Source organism: Ranitomeya variabilis, chromosome 2 (assembly GCF_051348905.1).
Source record: "Ranitomeya variabilis isolate aRanVar5 chromosome 2, aRanVar5.hap1, whole genome shotgun sequence".
In the NCBI taxonomy this organism is placed as follows: domain Eukaryota; kingdom Metazoa; phylum Chordata; class Amphibia; order Anura; family Dendrobatidae; genus Ranitomeya; species Ranitomeya variabilis.
The window spans coordinates 356,451,509-356,469,498 of record NC_135233.1 but is presented as its reverse complement, the minus strand read 5'-3'; the positions used below and the strand labels follow the sequence as shown (position 1 = coordinate 356,469,498).

General features: G+C 46.5%; 1 protein-coding gene across 1 annotated transcript in view; it reads left to right on the top strand.

Moving 5' to 3' along the window:
• Nucleotides 1-17,990, top strand: part of LOC143805883 (cytochrome P450 2A4-like) — a 196,960-nt gene that overhangs the window by 163,592 nt on the left and 15,378 nt on the right. Inside the window, exon 8 of the mRNA XM_077285623.1 lies at nucleotides 7,255-7,442. Coding sequence (XP_077141738.1) covers nucleotides 7,255-7,442 — 188 coding nt within the window. The remainder of the gene's footprint in view (nucleotides 1-7,254; nucleotides 7,443-17,990) is intronic.

Sequence of the window (17,990 nt, the reverse complement as noted above, 5' to 3'; positions counted from 1 at the left end):
TATAAGACCTGGCTCACCTCTAGAGAAATATTCCAAAGAAGACAGTAGCCCCCCACATATAATGACGGTGAGTTCAGATGAAACAACAAACGCAGCAGGAAAATAGTCTTAGCAAATTTGAGGTCCGCTTACTAAATAGCAGAAGACAGATAGTATACTTTCATGGTCAGCAGAAAAACACTAACAAAACACCATCCAGAGATTACCTTAAACTCTGGCATTAACTCATAACGCCAGAGTAGCAATCCCTGATCAACGAGAGCTTTCCAGACACAGTAACAAAACTTCAGCTGTGAACTGGAACAAATAGGCAAAACAAAACATGGACAAAAGTCCAACTTATCTAGTAGTTGTCTAGAAGCAGGAACAAGCACTGAGAGGCATCAGATAACATTGTTGACCGGCAAGAAACCACCAGAGAAATGAGCTTAAATAGCGACACCCACTACTGATGGAACCAGGTGAAACAGGAAAGAGGATGACAAGTCCAATTCCACAAGCGGCCACCGGGGGAGCCCAGAATCCAAATTCACAACACACTACCATGCCTGGCTGGAGATTCACTGGCACAAACCACACGTCACTCTCCTGCTTGATGGCATTCCAGAGCTCCTGTGCTGTGTGGCTTCGATTCCCCAAATAAATTAATTTCAATATGGCCTGTTGACGTTTGGCCACGGCTGTGCTCATATCGGTCGTAACAGGTAAGCGTTCACAGGTCCATGTGGAGGTAGACTGCGACGGCTCCTGCAGCGGTGATTCAGAGAAACTGGAGTATAAGGAGGAGTCAATGTGTACAGACTGGATTCCTGCAATCCTTGGAGTTGGAAGAACACGTACAGCACCACTCTCAAGTAGTGTTGAGCATTCCGATACCGCAAGTATCGGGTATCGGCCGATACTTGCGGGTATCGGAATTCCGATACCGAGATCCGATACTTTTGTGGTATCGGGTATCGGTATCGAAACAACATTAATGTAATAATGTGTAAAAGAGAGAATTAAAATAAAAAATATTGCTATACTCACCTCTCCGACGCAGCCTGGACCTCAGCGAGGGAACCGGCAGCGTTGTTTGCTTAAAATTCGCGCGTTTACTTCCTTACTTGAAGTCCCGGCTTGTGATTGGTCGCGTGCCGCCCATGTGGCCGCGACGCGACCAATCACAGCAAGCCGTGACGTAATTTTAGGTCCTTCAGGATTTTAAAATTACATTCTGGCTTGTGATTGGTCGCGTCGCGGTCACATGGGCAACGCGACCAATCACAAGCCGTGACGTCACGGGAGGCTGGACACGCGCGCATTTTAAAATGTGGTTTGCCGAGTATGGCCGCCTTATCTCCCATGCCTGTGCTACCGATGGCTGTAGACTGGGCTGGGAGTGTGAGGATGACAGGGAACGTGGTGCTGTGGGTGGAATTACACTGTGTCTCTGGCCAACAGTGCATGAGGTTCTTCCATGGCGATCCTGTGAGGAAGCCAAACCAGCTGTTTGTGAGCTGGAGGAAGAGGCTACAACACAAGCTGAAGAGGTGGTAAGTGCCACTGTAGGTTGGCCTAGGTCTCCAGTGTGTTTTTTAACTCTACCACGTGCTTGGTCCGCACATATTTTCACATATTTGTGGTATTGAGGTTGCTGACACTTTTCCCTCTTTTGACTTTCTGATTACACAGCTTGCATTTGACAAAGCAAATGTCATCTGCAACTGTGTCAAAAAAGGACCAGGCACTGCAAGTCTTGGGAGCACCCGTTTTGGGTTTTGGAAGAGGCATGCTCCTAATGGGTGCCGAAGTGGAGGCTACAGGCAACGCAGTCTTCCCCCTCCCTCTCCCTCCTTTTTGGCCATTCGGGGAATCTCTTCCTCAGAGCTTCTCCCACCACCTTCCTGTACCTCACGCCATGATGGGTCAAGGACCTCATCATCTACACTACCCTCTTCCAATAACTGCTTCCCCTGTGTAGTCTCGGCATCACAGTACACACCAGAAAGTGGCACCTGAGTCTCATAACCAGATGCGCACTGAGGTGTGCTGACCGTAGGCACTGGCCCACCCACCTCTTCGGATTCAGAGAAACAAAGCAGTTGTGCATCACTGCATACTGCCTCTTCTTCAGTTTCTTGAATGCTGCTTGGCTGGCCCCTTCTTTCCAAGCCAAGAGATTCAGAGAACAGAAGTAGAGATGGCTCCTGTCCTGGGCTCTCTGACTGCCTGGGCAATTTGGCAGGTGGTGAAGAGACAGATGGGTGCTCTTCAGTGCTCTGTGCCTGAGAGGATGTGGCACTAATTGAAGTCGATGCGTTAGCTGCCATCCATCCGACAACGGCTTCAATTTGTTCATCCCTTAGCAGTGGGGTATGGCGAGCTCCTACAAAGCTGTGCATGAAGGACTGTTCCCTGCTAAAACTGGGGGATGATGAGTCACCGGTGCCCGCAGCAGGCACAGAATCCCCACGTCCTCTCCCTGCAGAAACTCCATGCCCATGACCACGTGCCTTACTCCCTGTCTTCTTCATCTTGGTAAACTGATAAAGATAGGCAGAAAAGTACTATGGGCTTTGTGTGCTTATTCCTGAACTGCTGCTAACAGGTATAAGAAACACTAATTTTATAAAGTGTGGACTAGACTTTAATATGAGCTAATGTGGCCTACACAACTGTAAAGTGGAGTGTTTGGTGAACTTTTTAACTTTTAGTTTTTTTCACAAAAAGACACTGGATGTGCCCAAAGATGTAAAACCGATAGTATCACAAACTTTTTGTAGCGATTACAATGCAGGAAGGTAACCTACAATGCAATAGATGAGGCTCCAAAAAATAGGCTAATACTAATCTGGCTGGGGCTGCAGTGCACAAGGCTGCAGAAAGGCTCCTCTTTGTACTCCTATATAGTGTTTTTCCGCAATCTAGCAGGATACGGATGGAAACTCACTAATAGGATAAATCAGGAAAAATGTGCAGCAGGCAGCACTAATTGAAAAAAGGACAATGGAACAGTATGAGGCAGTGACGCACGCTGAGCTGACTACAACCAGCTGTGGCTGCAGAACAGGCTACAGCATGAGCTGCACTCACACAGAGACCTTGCAGACAGCCATGAACAGCGCTGCAAGGGCAAAAAAAGTTTCTCTATGTACTCCTATATAGTGTTTTTCCACAATCTAGCAGGATACAGATGGAAACCCACTAATAGGATAAATCAGAAAAAATGTGCAGCAGGCAGCACAAATTGAAAAAAGGAAAATGGAACAGTATGAGGCAGTGACACACGCTGAGCTGACTACAACCAGCTGTGGCTGCAGAACAGGCTACAGCATGAGCTGCACTCACACAGAGACCTTGCAGACAACCGTGAACAGCGTTGCAAGGCAAAAACAAGGTTCTCACACAGTGGTTGCTAAATTAGCCTGGGTAAAGTACAATGAAGTAAATCGCTATCTCAAACTATCCCTCAGTCAGAACAGCAGCGTGCTGTCCCTAACTGAATTCACAGCAGAGTGAACCCAAAATGGCGGCGCCAGCTTTTATAGTGCATCATGACCTCATTTCAGCAGCCAATCGCAGCCATGCCCTTACTTACATGCCTAACATGCATAACAGGATGTGCCCACACTTCTTAGGATTCCTCATTGGCTGAATTAAATCAAACTGGCTCATTGCACTATGGGAACTTCCGATTCCGGTATTCGATATTGCAAAAGAATTGGAACTCAATATCAGAATTCCAATACTGCGAATAGCGGCCGATACCCGATACTTGCAGTATCGCAATGCTCAACACTAGTTGTGAGGTCATTTGCAACTGGTTCATGACTTTCCACGTGTGTCAGTGCGTGCAGTCACAGCCTGGTGCCCTGAGCTTCAGTTCCTGCGCTGATTGTGCTGTAATGGTTTCTGTTTGTACTTAGGGCGTGCGTGGCCACACCTCCCCTGCTTTTATCAGGGTTAGGGTGTGTACTTGAAATGCCGTCCCCAGCCAGTTGCTGAGGGGTAGCTCCTATATAAAGTTCCCCTGCTCTATGGGCCTGAGATACTCACAAAGCTCCTGAACTTTGCTATGTGTGTTTGTGTTCCTGCACCTCCCCTGTCTATGTTTTGGTACCAAAGTCCTTGCCTTGATTCCTGTTTTGTCCTGTTCTGGTGCCTGTCCTGGAGGCGGTATATCCAGGCCTGAATCCTTGATCCTGTACCTGTCCCTGTCTGAACTGTGTCTGCTGTGATTATAATCCTGGAATCCCTTTGCATCTGGAGCCTCACACCCTGTGACTTTGAGTCTCTTGTAACCGGTGTTTCTCCTGAGCATCTACTACTCTGTGCTCTGACTACCATGCGGTGTTAACCCCGTTGCACCATAACGCTTGAGTTCCTTCCTAGGTCTGATGCCTGAAACCTGATGACCGCTGCTTGGAGTCTGATGTCTGCCGGTGACCCTGGGTCCAGATGTCCTGATGTCCTGTCTGTATCCTGATGTTCTGCATGTGTCCTGATGACCTCATGGACCCTGATGTCCTGACATTCTCGTGTGTCCTGATGTCTTACCTGTTTCCTGATGACCTCATGGACCCTGATGTCCTGACGTCCTCATGTGTCCTGATGTCTTACCTGCGTCCTGATGACCTCGTGTTTCCTGCTGTCATTCCTGTATCCAATGTCCTGATGTAACTGATGACCTGGGTTGCCACGCCAGTGTCCCAGCTTATGACCTGGGCTGCCACGCCAGTGTCCCAGATGTCTATCTGGTATTCCTGTGTCCTGATGCCCTGCCTGTGTCCTGATGTCCTGAGGTCCTTCCTGTGTCCAGATGTCCTGATGTCCTGTCTGTATCCTGATGTCTTGCCTGCGTCCTGATGTCCTCATGTACCCTGATGTCTTCCCTGCGTCCTGATGTCCCGCCTATGTTTGCCTTGGTGATCCGTTGGTGCCTTGGGGTCTACTGGGTGGCACCCTTCTGGGAGGTGTGAAATCGGGAGCCTGACATTGTCATGTTTGGTTTATGTACTGTGTGACTTTACTTTAGTAAACTTTACTTTCTCTATACCAGATGTTGTGCGATGTAATCAAGTCCTACGTGTCTTTCCTTGTCCACATGCTCAGCTGCCACAGAACCCCGGTCTCTGCCCTCCCCTAGTTAGGGTAGGCCCGGGTCCCCCTCTGCGGTATAAATGGTCCGTATTTCATCCCCGGGGGACGTGCGCCCCATGCCTTCTGAGGTCGTTTGGTTTTGGGGGCGTCTATGGGGCTGGGCCGCACCAGCGGCTGCAGCTGACTGTGACATCGGGTTTGCGTTTTTGTTTTTCTCTTCCCTCCTTCCCAGAGCCATAACTTTTTTATTATTCTATCAATATGGCCATGTGAGGGCTTATTTTTTGAGGGACAAGTTGTACTTTTGAACGACATCATTGGTTTTACCATGTCATGTACTAGAAAATGGGAAAAAATTCCAAGTGCAGTTAAACTGCAAAAAAGTGCAATCCCACACTTGTTTATTGTTTGGCTTTTTTGCTAGGTTCACTAAATACTAAAACTGACCTGCCATTTTGATTCTCCATTAGGAGTTCATAGACACCAAACAAGTCTAGGTTATTTTTTTATCTAAGTGGTAAAAATAAAATAAAAATTCTGATACCCGTAGCGTCTCCATTTTTCATGATCTGGGGTTGGGTAAGGGCTTATTTTTTGCATGCCAAGCTGACTTTTTTAATATCAATTTGGTGCAGATACGTACTTTTGATCGCCCGTTATTGCATTTTAATACAATGTTGCAGCGACCAAAAAAACATAATTCTGGCCTTTCAAATGTTCTTACTATTCCATTTAGCGATCATGTTAATCTTTTTTTATTGATAGATAAGGCGATTCTGAATGCGGCGATACCAAATATGTGTATCTTTGATTTTTTTTATTGTTTTATTTTGAATGGGGCGAAAGGGGGTGATTTAAACTTTTATATTTTTTTATTTTTCATATTTTTTAAAACATTTTTTTCTTACTTTTGCCATGCTTCAATAGCCTCCATGGGAGGCTAGAAGCTGGCATAGCCGATCTGCTCCATAGGAGCGATTCTCCTTCTCATCCTTGATCTCCTCATCTTCAGGCCATCCACACTGAACAGACAGAATGAAGGTGGTGTGGGTAGTACTGTCTGTAGCGCAGGCAACCAGTTCCTGTTTCTACTCCTCCTCAATATTACCCAATTCGTGTTGCGAAGATGAGGTGAGACTGGGCTGTCTGACATCTGTGCTCTTCTCCAAAACTTTAAAGTCTCGACCAAGACAGTGAGCGGCGTTGATGCTATGATCAGTGTAACCATCCCGCTTCTGTCTACTGAAACACTCACTGCTCGCAATTAAAGAAGAGGCTTTTCAAGTGGAGCAAGTTGAGATGGATGAATTGAATGAATATAATGTCCAAGGAGAAAGTCCTAAGGTTAATTTAATGTCCTGGTTGACTCGTTTCGAAGTGATACTTCTCATTCGTAACCTGAGGACATTTAACCAGGACATTCAATTTCTCTGTGGACTTTCTCCTCGGACGTTATATTCATTCATTACAGAATGGAATCATGTTTTAATCTATGGAAATCTATGGAAATAAAAATTTGGGATTTTATTTGAAGTGCTGGATCTACCCCCTTCTTTCTGTTATCATCAACAGCGGTGGTACAGCCCACCTTCACTCAATGTGCAACTACCACTCTCAAGAACTCAGAACTCCTGATTAGCTCCTTTTCAGCAACCACTGTGCAGTTTCATTCAGTATGTAGTTTGGTGGCATATGTACAAAGCTAGTATTGGCTGATTACTGGGAGTGTTGAACCCCACCAATTCTATATTGGCAACTTTTCATAGAACAGACCTTCAATACTATGTGCCTGGACAACGCCTTTCATTCAAACAGGAATGAAGCTGTCGCGTGGGTGCTGAGATAACAGTTACATCTGGGCCTTGGTGCATTAGTATCACAAAAGCTCGTTTTCAACATAAGAGACAAAGGTATGTGATGCTCATACTACAAATTTTGTTTAGGGACCCAGAAACTTCTCGTTACAAGGAGTTAAAGTCAAGAAGATACCTATGTAGCAAGAATTTACTCAACTTTCCATGGCGCTCTACACTACATTCCTACTGAATTCTAATACTAAGTGTACAAATGGCGCATTATGTAAAATAATACGTTTAGTATGGTCTCTGTGTAGTTATTTTGGCACCTGCAACAACTGTAACTGAAGACTTCAAAATAAATCTATAATTTCAGCTAAAATCCACAAGGAAATTGATCAAGTGATTGGACAAGACCGACCTCCAAATTACGAACATAGAATGGAGATGCATTATACTCAGGCTGTTATGCAGGAGATCCACCGGTTCTGTGATATTGTCCCTTTGAATCTACCCCATTTGGTGACCAGAGATGTCCAGTTCCAAGAATATCAGATCCCCAAGGTATGGCCCTCTTTTTTATCAATCATTTATTTATGCAATATCTATAATATTGGTCAAAACAGTAGGACTGCCATGGAGACTAAGAGTCCTGAAGGAATAAAAAAGTACATAATGCATGTAATGTAGACACAGAGTACGCAGATACAAATTTTATGATTTTTTAATGTGGATGTAACAGCCATAAATGAAACTTTGATACATGCTATCAGAATCTGTTCAATCTGTTTGAGAAATGAGTGAACACTCACATCCTGTCTAGAGATGAGCAAAATTGTTCAGAAAATGTTCACCAACCTCAAATTCAGCAAAAAAAATGCACAGTTGGAGCGCCCCCAGACGCAGGGCCGCGGGGTACTCGGTACCGGGCCTCTCTGTCTCAGTCCTGGGGTTGTCACGGTGGCTAGACCCGGTCCGTGACCCTGCTAAGGGGCGTCCAATGAAAGATATGATGATGGTGCGTGGTGCAGGTCGCGATAAATAACGAGGACACAGGGTTGCAGTCTCTTTACCTCTTTACTGAAGGCTTCAGGATCCTCAATCCAGAGTACTGCTAACAGGGCTGGCTGAGACCGGCCGGTCCGATGGCACATCTAGAGTTTCCTTTGCAGGTGGAAATCAGTGCCTACCTTCTAGCGCCTGTGTGTTGTAGTCCCTCCCTGCTGAGCACCACGGGATAGTCCTCACAACTGTTGTGTCTGCTTCTGATGTTCTTCTCTCACAACTCGTATCTATTCTGATGTTCTTTCTCCGTCCCCCAGATGATATGGATAGGACGCACCCGTATGACGGGTAGGCCTGGAGTTCTTCCGGGACCCTAGCGTCGCCCCTCTCCCACAATTGCCCCCTATGTCTGCTTAGGTGATTTAGGTGAGACAGCCAACCTAAAATTAACTGTCCTGCCGCTGTTTGAAGTATTGCTTGGAGCCAAATACTTCCTCGGCTTTCCGGCCACCGGCTACGCGCCTCAGTAGAATGTTGCCTCGATCTTATGGCACGACTCCTACTGGCTTTATCTCCTTTTTGCTGCGATCTCGTTTCTCACTTCTCCACAATAAACTTCTCTTTGTTTCCTTTCTTAGGATGCCACCGCATTCGAGTGCAGGCGCGGCTCCGTAACGTTCTGTTCTGTTCACTAGGCCACTGTCAGGATCCCACCCCTGACAGAGACCCCCCTGAATCTTCCCCTGCAACACCCTCTGCCACAGGATGTTGCCTGGATCCAACCCAATCAGCTTCTGACTAACTTCCTATCCAGCCCCCAGTTTTACCAGATTGTGAGGAGATAGCTAGATAGGCAGTTTATTCTCAGCTAGTTCAGATAGATAGGATCTTGTGTCAAATCGACCATACAGCGTTTAAATATTTTGTGCTAATGAAGAAGTCAAGCAACCAGTCCATATTTCTGCATCTAAATCCTTTGTGCTAACTGTGTGGTCCCGTCACCAGTCCACATTTCAGCATCTAAATACTTGTGCTAATTGTGTGGTCCAGTCACTAGTCCACATTTCAGCATATAAATCTTTCTACTAATTCTGTGGTCCTGCCACCAGTCCACAATTCAGCATCCAAATCCTTTGTGATAATTGTGTGGTCCCATCACCAGTACAGATTTCAGCATTTAAATAATTGCGCTAATAGTGATGAGCGAGCACTAAAATGCACGGGTGCTCGTTGCTCGGGGCGAGCAAATTGGAATACTTGGGTACTCGACCCGAGCAACGAGCCCAATGTAAGTCTATGGGAGACCCGAGTCATGGCAAATGTCCCTGGAAGCATTTCTAAGTCCTAGGTCACAGCTGTAAGCAATATTGTCAGAGTTTCACACCATTTTTACAAGTGCTCCAAAAAACATACAAAAACGAAAGCAAAATGGCTTTTTCTGGGAAATATGTTAAGGTACATACTTCCCAGGGTAATGACTTGTATATAATGCAAAATAATTATCCCCAGACCAAAATGTTCCTCCACCACTTGGGCTATGTTCATACGCAGCATTTTTAATGCGTGTTTCAACTTTAACATTGCACTGGGAAATGTCATTGTAACATTTAACAACCCTATCTGACCACAGGGCCGGATTTAAGAGGTGGGTGGCCCGGGGCCCATTTTGGATGGAGGCCCATTTTTCAAGGTGCTGCAATATGTAATGCAAAAACACAAAATGAAACGAACGCAAGTTTATTTACAAAAATCATTTACGCAGAGTAATTCAGGCAAAATCATTAATTTTTTACAATCCGGGCACTTTCCTTGATTTTTGTGCTGCAAAATCACTAATGATGTCACTAAAGTCCAATTCACGCAGTATATCTGACCTTGTCAACCCTTGAAGTCCTAAAAGGGTGTTAAAGATTAACATATGTACATATGTATGTATGTATATTGTAGAAATTTGGGCTGTCTATATCAAAGACTGCTGCTGGGCTCTATATGTCAGGGGCTTCTGCTGGGCTGTATATGTATGAGAGGCTTCTGCTGGGCTGTATATATATGAGGGGCTTCTGCTGGGCTGTATATATATATGAGTGGCTTCTGCTGGGCTGTATATATATGAGGGGCTTCTGCTGGGCTGTATATGTCAGAGGCTTTTGCTGGGCTGAATATGTATGAGAGGCTTCTCCTGGGCTGTATATATATGAGAGGCTTCGGCTGGGCCGTATACAGTATGTATGAGAGGCTTCTGCTGGGCTGTATATGTATGAAAGGCTTCTGCTGGGCTGTATATATATGATGTGCTTCTGCTGGGCTGTGTATATATGAGGGGCTTCTGCTGGGCTGTATATGTATGAGAGGCTTCTACTGGGCTGTATATGTATAAGAGGCTTCTGCTGGGCTGTATATACAGTTAGGTCCATATATATTTGGACAGAGACAGCATTTTTCTAGTTTTGGTTATAGACAATACCACAATGAATTTTAAACAAAACAATTCAGATGCAGTTGAAGTTCAGACTTTCAGCTTTCATTTGAGGGTATCCACATTAAAATCGGATGAAGGGTTTAAGAGTTTCAGCTCCTTAACATGTGCCACCCTGTTTTTAAAAGGACCAAAAGTAATTGGACAGATTCAATAATTTTAAATAAAATGTTCATTTTTAGTACTTGGTTGAAAACCCTTGGCTGGCAATGACTGCCTGAAGTCTTGAACTCATGGACATCACCAGACGCTGTGTTTCCTCCTTTTTGATGCTCTGTCAGGCCTTCACTGCGGTGGTTTTCAGTTGCTGTTTGTTTGTGGGCCTTTCTGTCTGCAGTTTAGTCTTTAACAAGTGAAATGCATGCTCAATTTGGTTGAGATCAGGTGACTGACTTGGCCATTCAAGAATATTCCACTTCTTTGATTTAATTAACTCCTGGGTTGCTTTGGCTTCATGTTTTGGGTCATTGTCTATCTGTAGGATGAAACGACGACCAATCAGTTTGGCTACATTTGGCTGGATCTGAGCACACAGTGTGGCTCTAAATACCTCAGAATTCATTCGGCTGCTTCTGTCCTGTGTCACATCATCAATAAACACTAGTGACCCAGTGCCACTGGCAGCCATGCATGCCCAAGCCATCACACTGCCTCCGCCGTGTTTTACAGATGATGTGGTATGCTTTGGATCATGAGCTGTACCACGCCTTCACCATACATTTCTCTTTCCATCATTCTGGTAGAGGTTGATCATGGTTTCATCTGTCCAAAGAATGTTCTTCTAGAACTGTGCTGGCTTTTTTAGATGTTTTATAGCAAAGTCCAGTCTAGCCTTTTTCTTCTTGATGCTTATGAGTGGCTTGCACCGTGCAGTGAACCCTCTGTGGTTACTTTCATGCAGTCTTCTCTTTATGGTAGATTTGGATATTGATACGCCTACCTCCTGGAGAGTGTTGTTCACTTGGTTGGCTGTTGTGAAGGGGTTTCTCTTCACCATGGATATTATTCTTCTATCCGCCACCACTGTTGTCTTCCGTGGACGCCCAGGTCTTTTTGCATTGATGAGTTCACCAGTGCTTTCTTTCTTTCTCAGGATGTACCAAACTGTAGATTTTGCCACTCCTAATATTGTAGCAATTTCTCGGCTTGTTTTTTTCTGTTTTCGCAGCTTAAGGATGGCTTGTTTCACCTGCATGGAGAGCTCCTTTGACCGCATGTTTACTTCACAGCAAAACCTTCCAAATGCAAGCACCACATCTCAAATCAACTCCAGGCCTTTTATCTGCTTAATTGAGAATGACATAACGAAGGGAATGCCCACACCTGTCCATGAAATAGCCTTGGAGTCAATTGTCCAATTACTTTTGGTCCCTTTAAAAACAGGGTGGCACATGTTAAGGAGCTGAAACTCCTAAACCCTTCATCCAATTTTATTGTGGATACCCTCAAATGAAAGCTGAAAGTCTGAACTTCAACTGCATCTGAATTGTTTTGTTTAAAATTCATTGTGGTAATGTCTATAACCAAAATTAGAAAAATGTTGTCTCTGTCCAAATATATATGGACCTAACTGTATATGAGGGGCTTCTGCTGGGCTGTATATGTATGAGAGGCTTCTGCTGGGCTGTATATGTATGAAAGGCTTCTGCTGGGCTGTATATATATGAGAGGCTTCTGCTGGGCTCTATATGTCAGAGGCTTCTGCTGGGCTGTATATATGAGGGGCTTCTGCTGGACTGTATATATATGAGGGGCTTCTGCTGGGCTGTATATTTATGAGGGGCTTCTGCTGGGCTGTATATACTGTATATATGAGGGGCTTCTGCTGGGCTGTAAATATCAGAGCCTGTTTACCTGTATATATCAGAGGCTGTTGCTGTGCTGGCTGTATATGTATGAGAGGCTTCTGCTGGGCTGTATATGTATGAGAGGCTTCTGCTGGGCTGTATATGTATGAGAGGCTTCTGCTTGGCTGTATATATATGAGGGGCTTCTGCTGGGCTCTACACTATGATCCAAATTATTATGCAAATGACATTTTTCTCTGATTTTCCTAAATGGTTGGTGCAAATGACAGTCAGTCTAATAAAAGTAATTACCCGTTACAGTATACATCAAATTTTATTGACTAAACCTCCCAATGATAACAGTATAATCTCCAAAATGAATAAAAACTTAAAATGCACTGTTCCAAATTATTAGGCACAGTAGAATTTCTAAACATTTGATATGTTTTAAAGAACTGAAAATGCTCATTTGTGGAATTTGCAGCATTAGGAGGTCACATTCACTGAACAAAAAAGCTATTTAACGCCAAAACATCCCAACAGGCCAAGTTACATGTTACCATAGGAATCCTTCTTTGATATCACCTTCACAATTCCTGCATCCATTGAGTTTCTGCTTGTATTTCTTTGCATGAAGTCAGGATAGCCCCCCAGAGCTGCTGTTTTGATGTGAACTGCATCCCACCCTCATAGATCTTTTGCTTGATGATACTCCAAAGGTTGTCTATAGGGTTGAGGTCAGGGGAAGATGGTGGCCACACCATGAGTTTATCTCCTCTTATGCACATAGCAGCCAATGACTCAGAGGTTTTCTTTGCAGCATGGGATGGTGCATTGTCATGCATGAAGATGATTTTGCTCCTGAAGGCACATTTCTGCTTTTTATACCATGGAGGAAAGTTGTCAGTCAGAAACTCCATATACTTTGCAGAGGTCATTTTCACACCTTCATGAACCTTAAAGGGCCCTACCAGCTGTTTCTCCATGATTCCGGCCCAAAACATGACTCCTCCACCTCCTTGCTGACGTTGCAGCCTTGTTGGGACATGATGGCTATCCACCAATCATCCACTACTCCATCCATTTGGACCATCCAGGGTTGCTCAACACTTATCAGTAAACAAGAATGTTTGGAAATTAGTCTTCTTGTATGTGTGGGCCCAATGGAACCATTTCTGCTTGTGAACACTGTTTAAGGGTGGCCGAATAGTAGGTTTATGCACCACAGCAAGACTTTGAAAGAGCCTACACCTTGAGGTTCGAGGGACTCCAGAGGCACCAGCAGCTTCAAATATCTGTTTTCTGCTTTGCAATGGCTTTTTAGCAGCTGCTCTCTTAATCTGATGAACTTGCCTTGCAGAAATCTTCCTCATTATGCCTTTATCAGCACAAACACATCTGTGCTCAGACACAGCCACAAATCTCTTAACAGTACGATGATCACACTTAAGTTTTCGGGAAATTTCTAATATTTTCATTCCTTCACCAAGGCATTGCACTATTTGATGCTTTTCAGCAGCAGAGAGATCCTTTTTCTTTCATATGTTACTTGAAAACTGTGACCTGCTTAATAAATGGAACATCATTTTTAAGTAGTTTTCCTTTAATTAGAATCACCTGGAAAACTAATTATCCCATGTGTTTAAGATTAATTTCAGTGATCCTTTGAGCCCTTAGACACAATACCATCCACGAGTTTAATTGAAAAACAAAACAATTAAATCTGTATCACACTTAAATCCAATTTGCATAATAATTTGGAACACAGTGTATATGTATGACAGGCTTCTGCTGGGCTGTATATGTATGAGAGGCATCTGCTGGGCTGTATATGGAGTGCCCCCACTGCTGCAGGTCCGAGGGGTACCCGGTACCGGGCCTCTGCGTCTCAGTCCTGGGGTTGTCACGGTGGCTAGGCCCGGTCTGTGACCCTGCTGAGGGGCGTCCAGTGAAAGTTGAGAATGAGATGATGTTGTGGTGTGGTGTAGGTCGCGGTAAATAACGATGACACCAGGTGGCAGTCTCTTTACCTCTTTACTGAAGGCTTCAGGATCCTTAGTCCGGAATACGGTTAACCAGGCTACCTGAGTCCGGCCGGTCCGATGGCACCTCCAGAGTTCCCTTTGCAGGTGGAAATCTGTGCCGACCTTCTAGCGCTTGTGTGTTGTAGTCCTTCCCTGCTGTGCTTACGGGATAGTCCTCACAACTGTTGTATCTGTTTCTGAAGTTCCCTCACAACTCGATTATGATGTTCTTCTTCATCCCCCCAGATGATATGGCTAGGATGCACCCGTATGACGGGTAGGCTCGGAGGTCTTCCGGGACCCTAGAGTCGCCCCTCTCCAAATGTTGCCCCCTGTGTCTGCTTAGGTGATTTTGGGTGAGACAGCCCGCAAAGAACTGACTGTCCTGCCGTAGGTTTGAAGTAAGGCCTGGAGCTCAATACTTCCTTGGCGTTTCCGGCCACCGGCTGCGCGCCTCAGTAGCATGTTGCCTCGCCTTACAGCACGACTCCTACTGGTGTTTCTCCTTGTTGCGTTGGTCTCGTTTCTCACTCAGCACAATAAACCTCGCTTCTTGTCCTTTCTTGGGGTACCGCCACAATGAAGTGCAGGCGTGGTCCCGTAACGTTCTTTCTGTTCGCTAGGCCTCTGTCAGGATCCCACCCCTCACAGGGACCCCCCTGAATCTTCCCCTGCAACACCCTCTGCCACAGGATGTTGCCTGGTTCCAACCCAGTCAGCTTCTGACTAACTTCCTATCTAACCCCCAGTTTTACCAGATTGTGAGGAGTGGCCTAATACATAGCACCCTTAGCTCCCACTGGAGGCCAGACTGTGAAGTGTATTGGTGTCTGTGATACCTGGTCAGGTGAACTCCTTCAGTGACATCAGACGTACCATAGCCCCCCTTAGCGGCGGAGCATCAGTACTGTAATGACCAGGACTCTGGGGCGCTGCACTCCCCCCCGGTTAAATCCAGTACTCTTGGACTGGGAAGAAAACAACAATACATGTCAGCAAAAACACATACAATTTTTGAAATGCAACAATAAGTAAATTTGAACAGAGCTTCCCTTTATGGGAGGTGAGGACACTTGAAAGTTACAAACATGGTTAAATATTTTAAATAACATACTATAAATAACTTCTCTTACCCAACCGGGTATTCTACTTAGTGCAATTTCTGAACAATAATTTAACATTGCCTTTAAGGACGTATACGCTGAGTCCACTAAAGACCTTCTTATAAAACACTATAAGGCTGATCAGCTTTTCTTCATTTTCCACCTTTACATCTGCAGGACCGCCTGTCTATCTGCCCCAGGCCTACTGCCTCTCGCTCTCTTGCAGGACCGCCCCATTCCTCATCCGGACCTACTGCCTTTCTGCTACTATACACGGTATAGAACTTATCAACCTTCTCTCAGTTTAGGATCGCTGAACCATCTCTGTACGGCTCCTAGGAGGACTCACTGACTAACCCCGTACGGGTTCACTTCCTGTCCTCATTCTCTAACACATTATTAAACATTTCTTACAATTAACTAGCTAACTACATATAACTTCGACATGTAAGCATTATTCGACTTTAAGTGCTATTGGTGAACGTCCCCTTTAAGAAGGGACCAAGTCTCTCGGAGGTAGTGCAACTTCTCAAGCTGCAAGTTTGTGTACAGCAAGGACTCCGGTGCTGTTTCCAAGAACAGTTTCTTCGCGAAGAGTCCTTTTCTTTGTAAAACCAGTAGAGGGCACCTTTAAGAAGGTGCGAACTATTTACAATAAGTTTGTAATCATGCAGTGTTCATGATCCAGCAGTTCTTTTCAACAATGATGAACGAGAAACAAAAACAAAAGCAAAAGTAGGGATCCCGGGTAAACTAAGAGATCCCTTTAAGAGTTAACCCTAGTCGGGTTGTAGCAGCAAGAAGACACATAGAAGGACGGACAGTTAACTATATACAAATGATGAAGCATTCTTGCTTACTCAGTTTCTAGCTGGGCAGGAGGCGGCCTCCTTCTCCCAGACAGGGGTCTGGGTGGCCACCGTTTTGGTTTCAACGCAAGCTGGGGCACCAGTTACCACTGCGGCCAAGCTCCCGGCCACTACAGCGGCGGTGGTAGTAACAGTGCAGGTTGTGGTCTTTACCACGGTGCAAGTTGGAGTAACCACCGTGGTCTTTGTAGTGACGGTGGATCGGTCACAGGAGGGCATCTTCACCACAGGGGGCTGTTTTACGGGCACCTTGGTTGGGGGTTTCGTAGGCTTTTTCTTATGGACGTTTAAAGCGAACCACCCCTTCTCCCCAAAGTGCCGGGTGTAGGTGACTTCGTCCCCTGGGTAGAGGTCCCGGTCCGGATGACCCTCCCTCAAGTGAGACTCGACATCCCTCCGGTTGACAAACACTTCCGCGTACAGGCCCGGCTCTTTAATGAAGCCCCAACCTCCGCGGAGCTTTAAGGCGAAGACGGTGCCCTGCCTGCACGGGGCCTGGTGAGCGGTGGGGTCCTTGCGGGCCCGGTCCTTGACCGCCAAGTCTTTTTGATGGTAGGCCTCCAGCCCGGCCTGGTACGCCTCCTCCTTCTTTTCCCACTGCTGGTCTAGCTGGGCCTGGTATTCCTCCCAGCTAAGGGCCTGCACCATCTCACCATCCTGGGTCGCCACCCCGGGGAACCCCATAAAGTTGGCCCCGGGGTTCACCCAGCGGCAGACCGTGTGCTCCGCATAGACCGCGCCCAGCAGGGTGACTGGCGAGATCGGGGGCTTCAGGAGGTGCTCCATGCCCATGGCCTGGTCCCAGGGAAGGAGGCGCTGGAGCCGATAGGTCCCAGGGGAAGTTGGCGCTGCAACTGGGCCTATCAGCAGGTCCTCTGCTAGCGGGGCAGGGTCGGCAGGCTTACCGGCCGGTGGAACGTCCTCTCTCACAGCGGGTTCCACTAACGGTGACATTGGTGGAGACGTCGGCAGCAAGTCGATCAGCGGCGCGGGAACCGAGGGCGGGGATCCCTCCACTGGCATCTCCTGGGGTGTGGCCTTGGCTTCCATCCGCAGCCGGAGAAGCCGTTCAATTAAGTCCTCCATCTCAAGTTGCAGGAGATCCGCATCGGCTGTGGAGACGGGGCCACTACGCTCCTCCGGGTAGTTGGGGGAGTTCTCCACTTCAACCCCACATTCTGAGCCCGAGCGGTCAGCCATCTCATCCTCCACGTGGGCTGCTTCCTGGTCCTTTTCCCGCTCTCTCCTTCATGGGCAGTTGCGTTTTCTCTGTCTCCGCCCACCATTGAGAATCAGGAGGCGGATCTCGGCTGCTGACGGACACGTCCTCAAGGAACAGAAATATTTAGATTGGGCGGCCATTGTCTTTTGCGCTCTTCAGCTTGTCTACGCCCACTTCCACGCCCTTCTTCTTCTCCTGCGCTCTCCTTAGCGCTGGAATGGCGGCGGTTTTAGCGGGAACTTTTGGCGGCAAGTGGCAATGCACAGTCTTTGCAATAAGTCACAGTCCAAGTACAATAAATCACAATTCCAAGGCACACATGACCTGATTCTTCAGGCTTAAGTAGACCCTATTCGTGACGCCAAGGTGGAGCGCCCCCACTGCCGCAGGGCCAAGGGGTACCCGGTACCGGGCCTCTGCGTCTCAGTCCTGGGGTTGTCACGGTGGCTAGGCCCGGTCCATGACCCTGCTGAGGGGCGTCCAGTGAAAGTTGAGAATGAGATGATGTTGTGGTGTGGTGTAAGTCGCGGTAAATAACGAGGACACCAGGTTGCAGTCTCTTTACCTCTTTACTGAAGGCTTCAGGATCCTCAGTCCGGAATACGGTTAACCAGGCTACCTGAGTC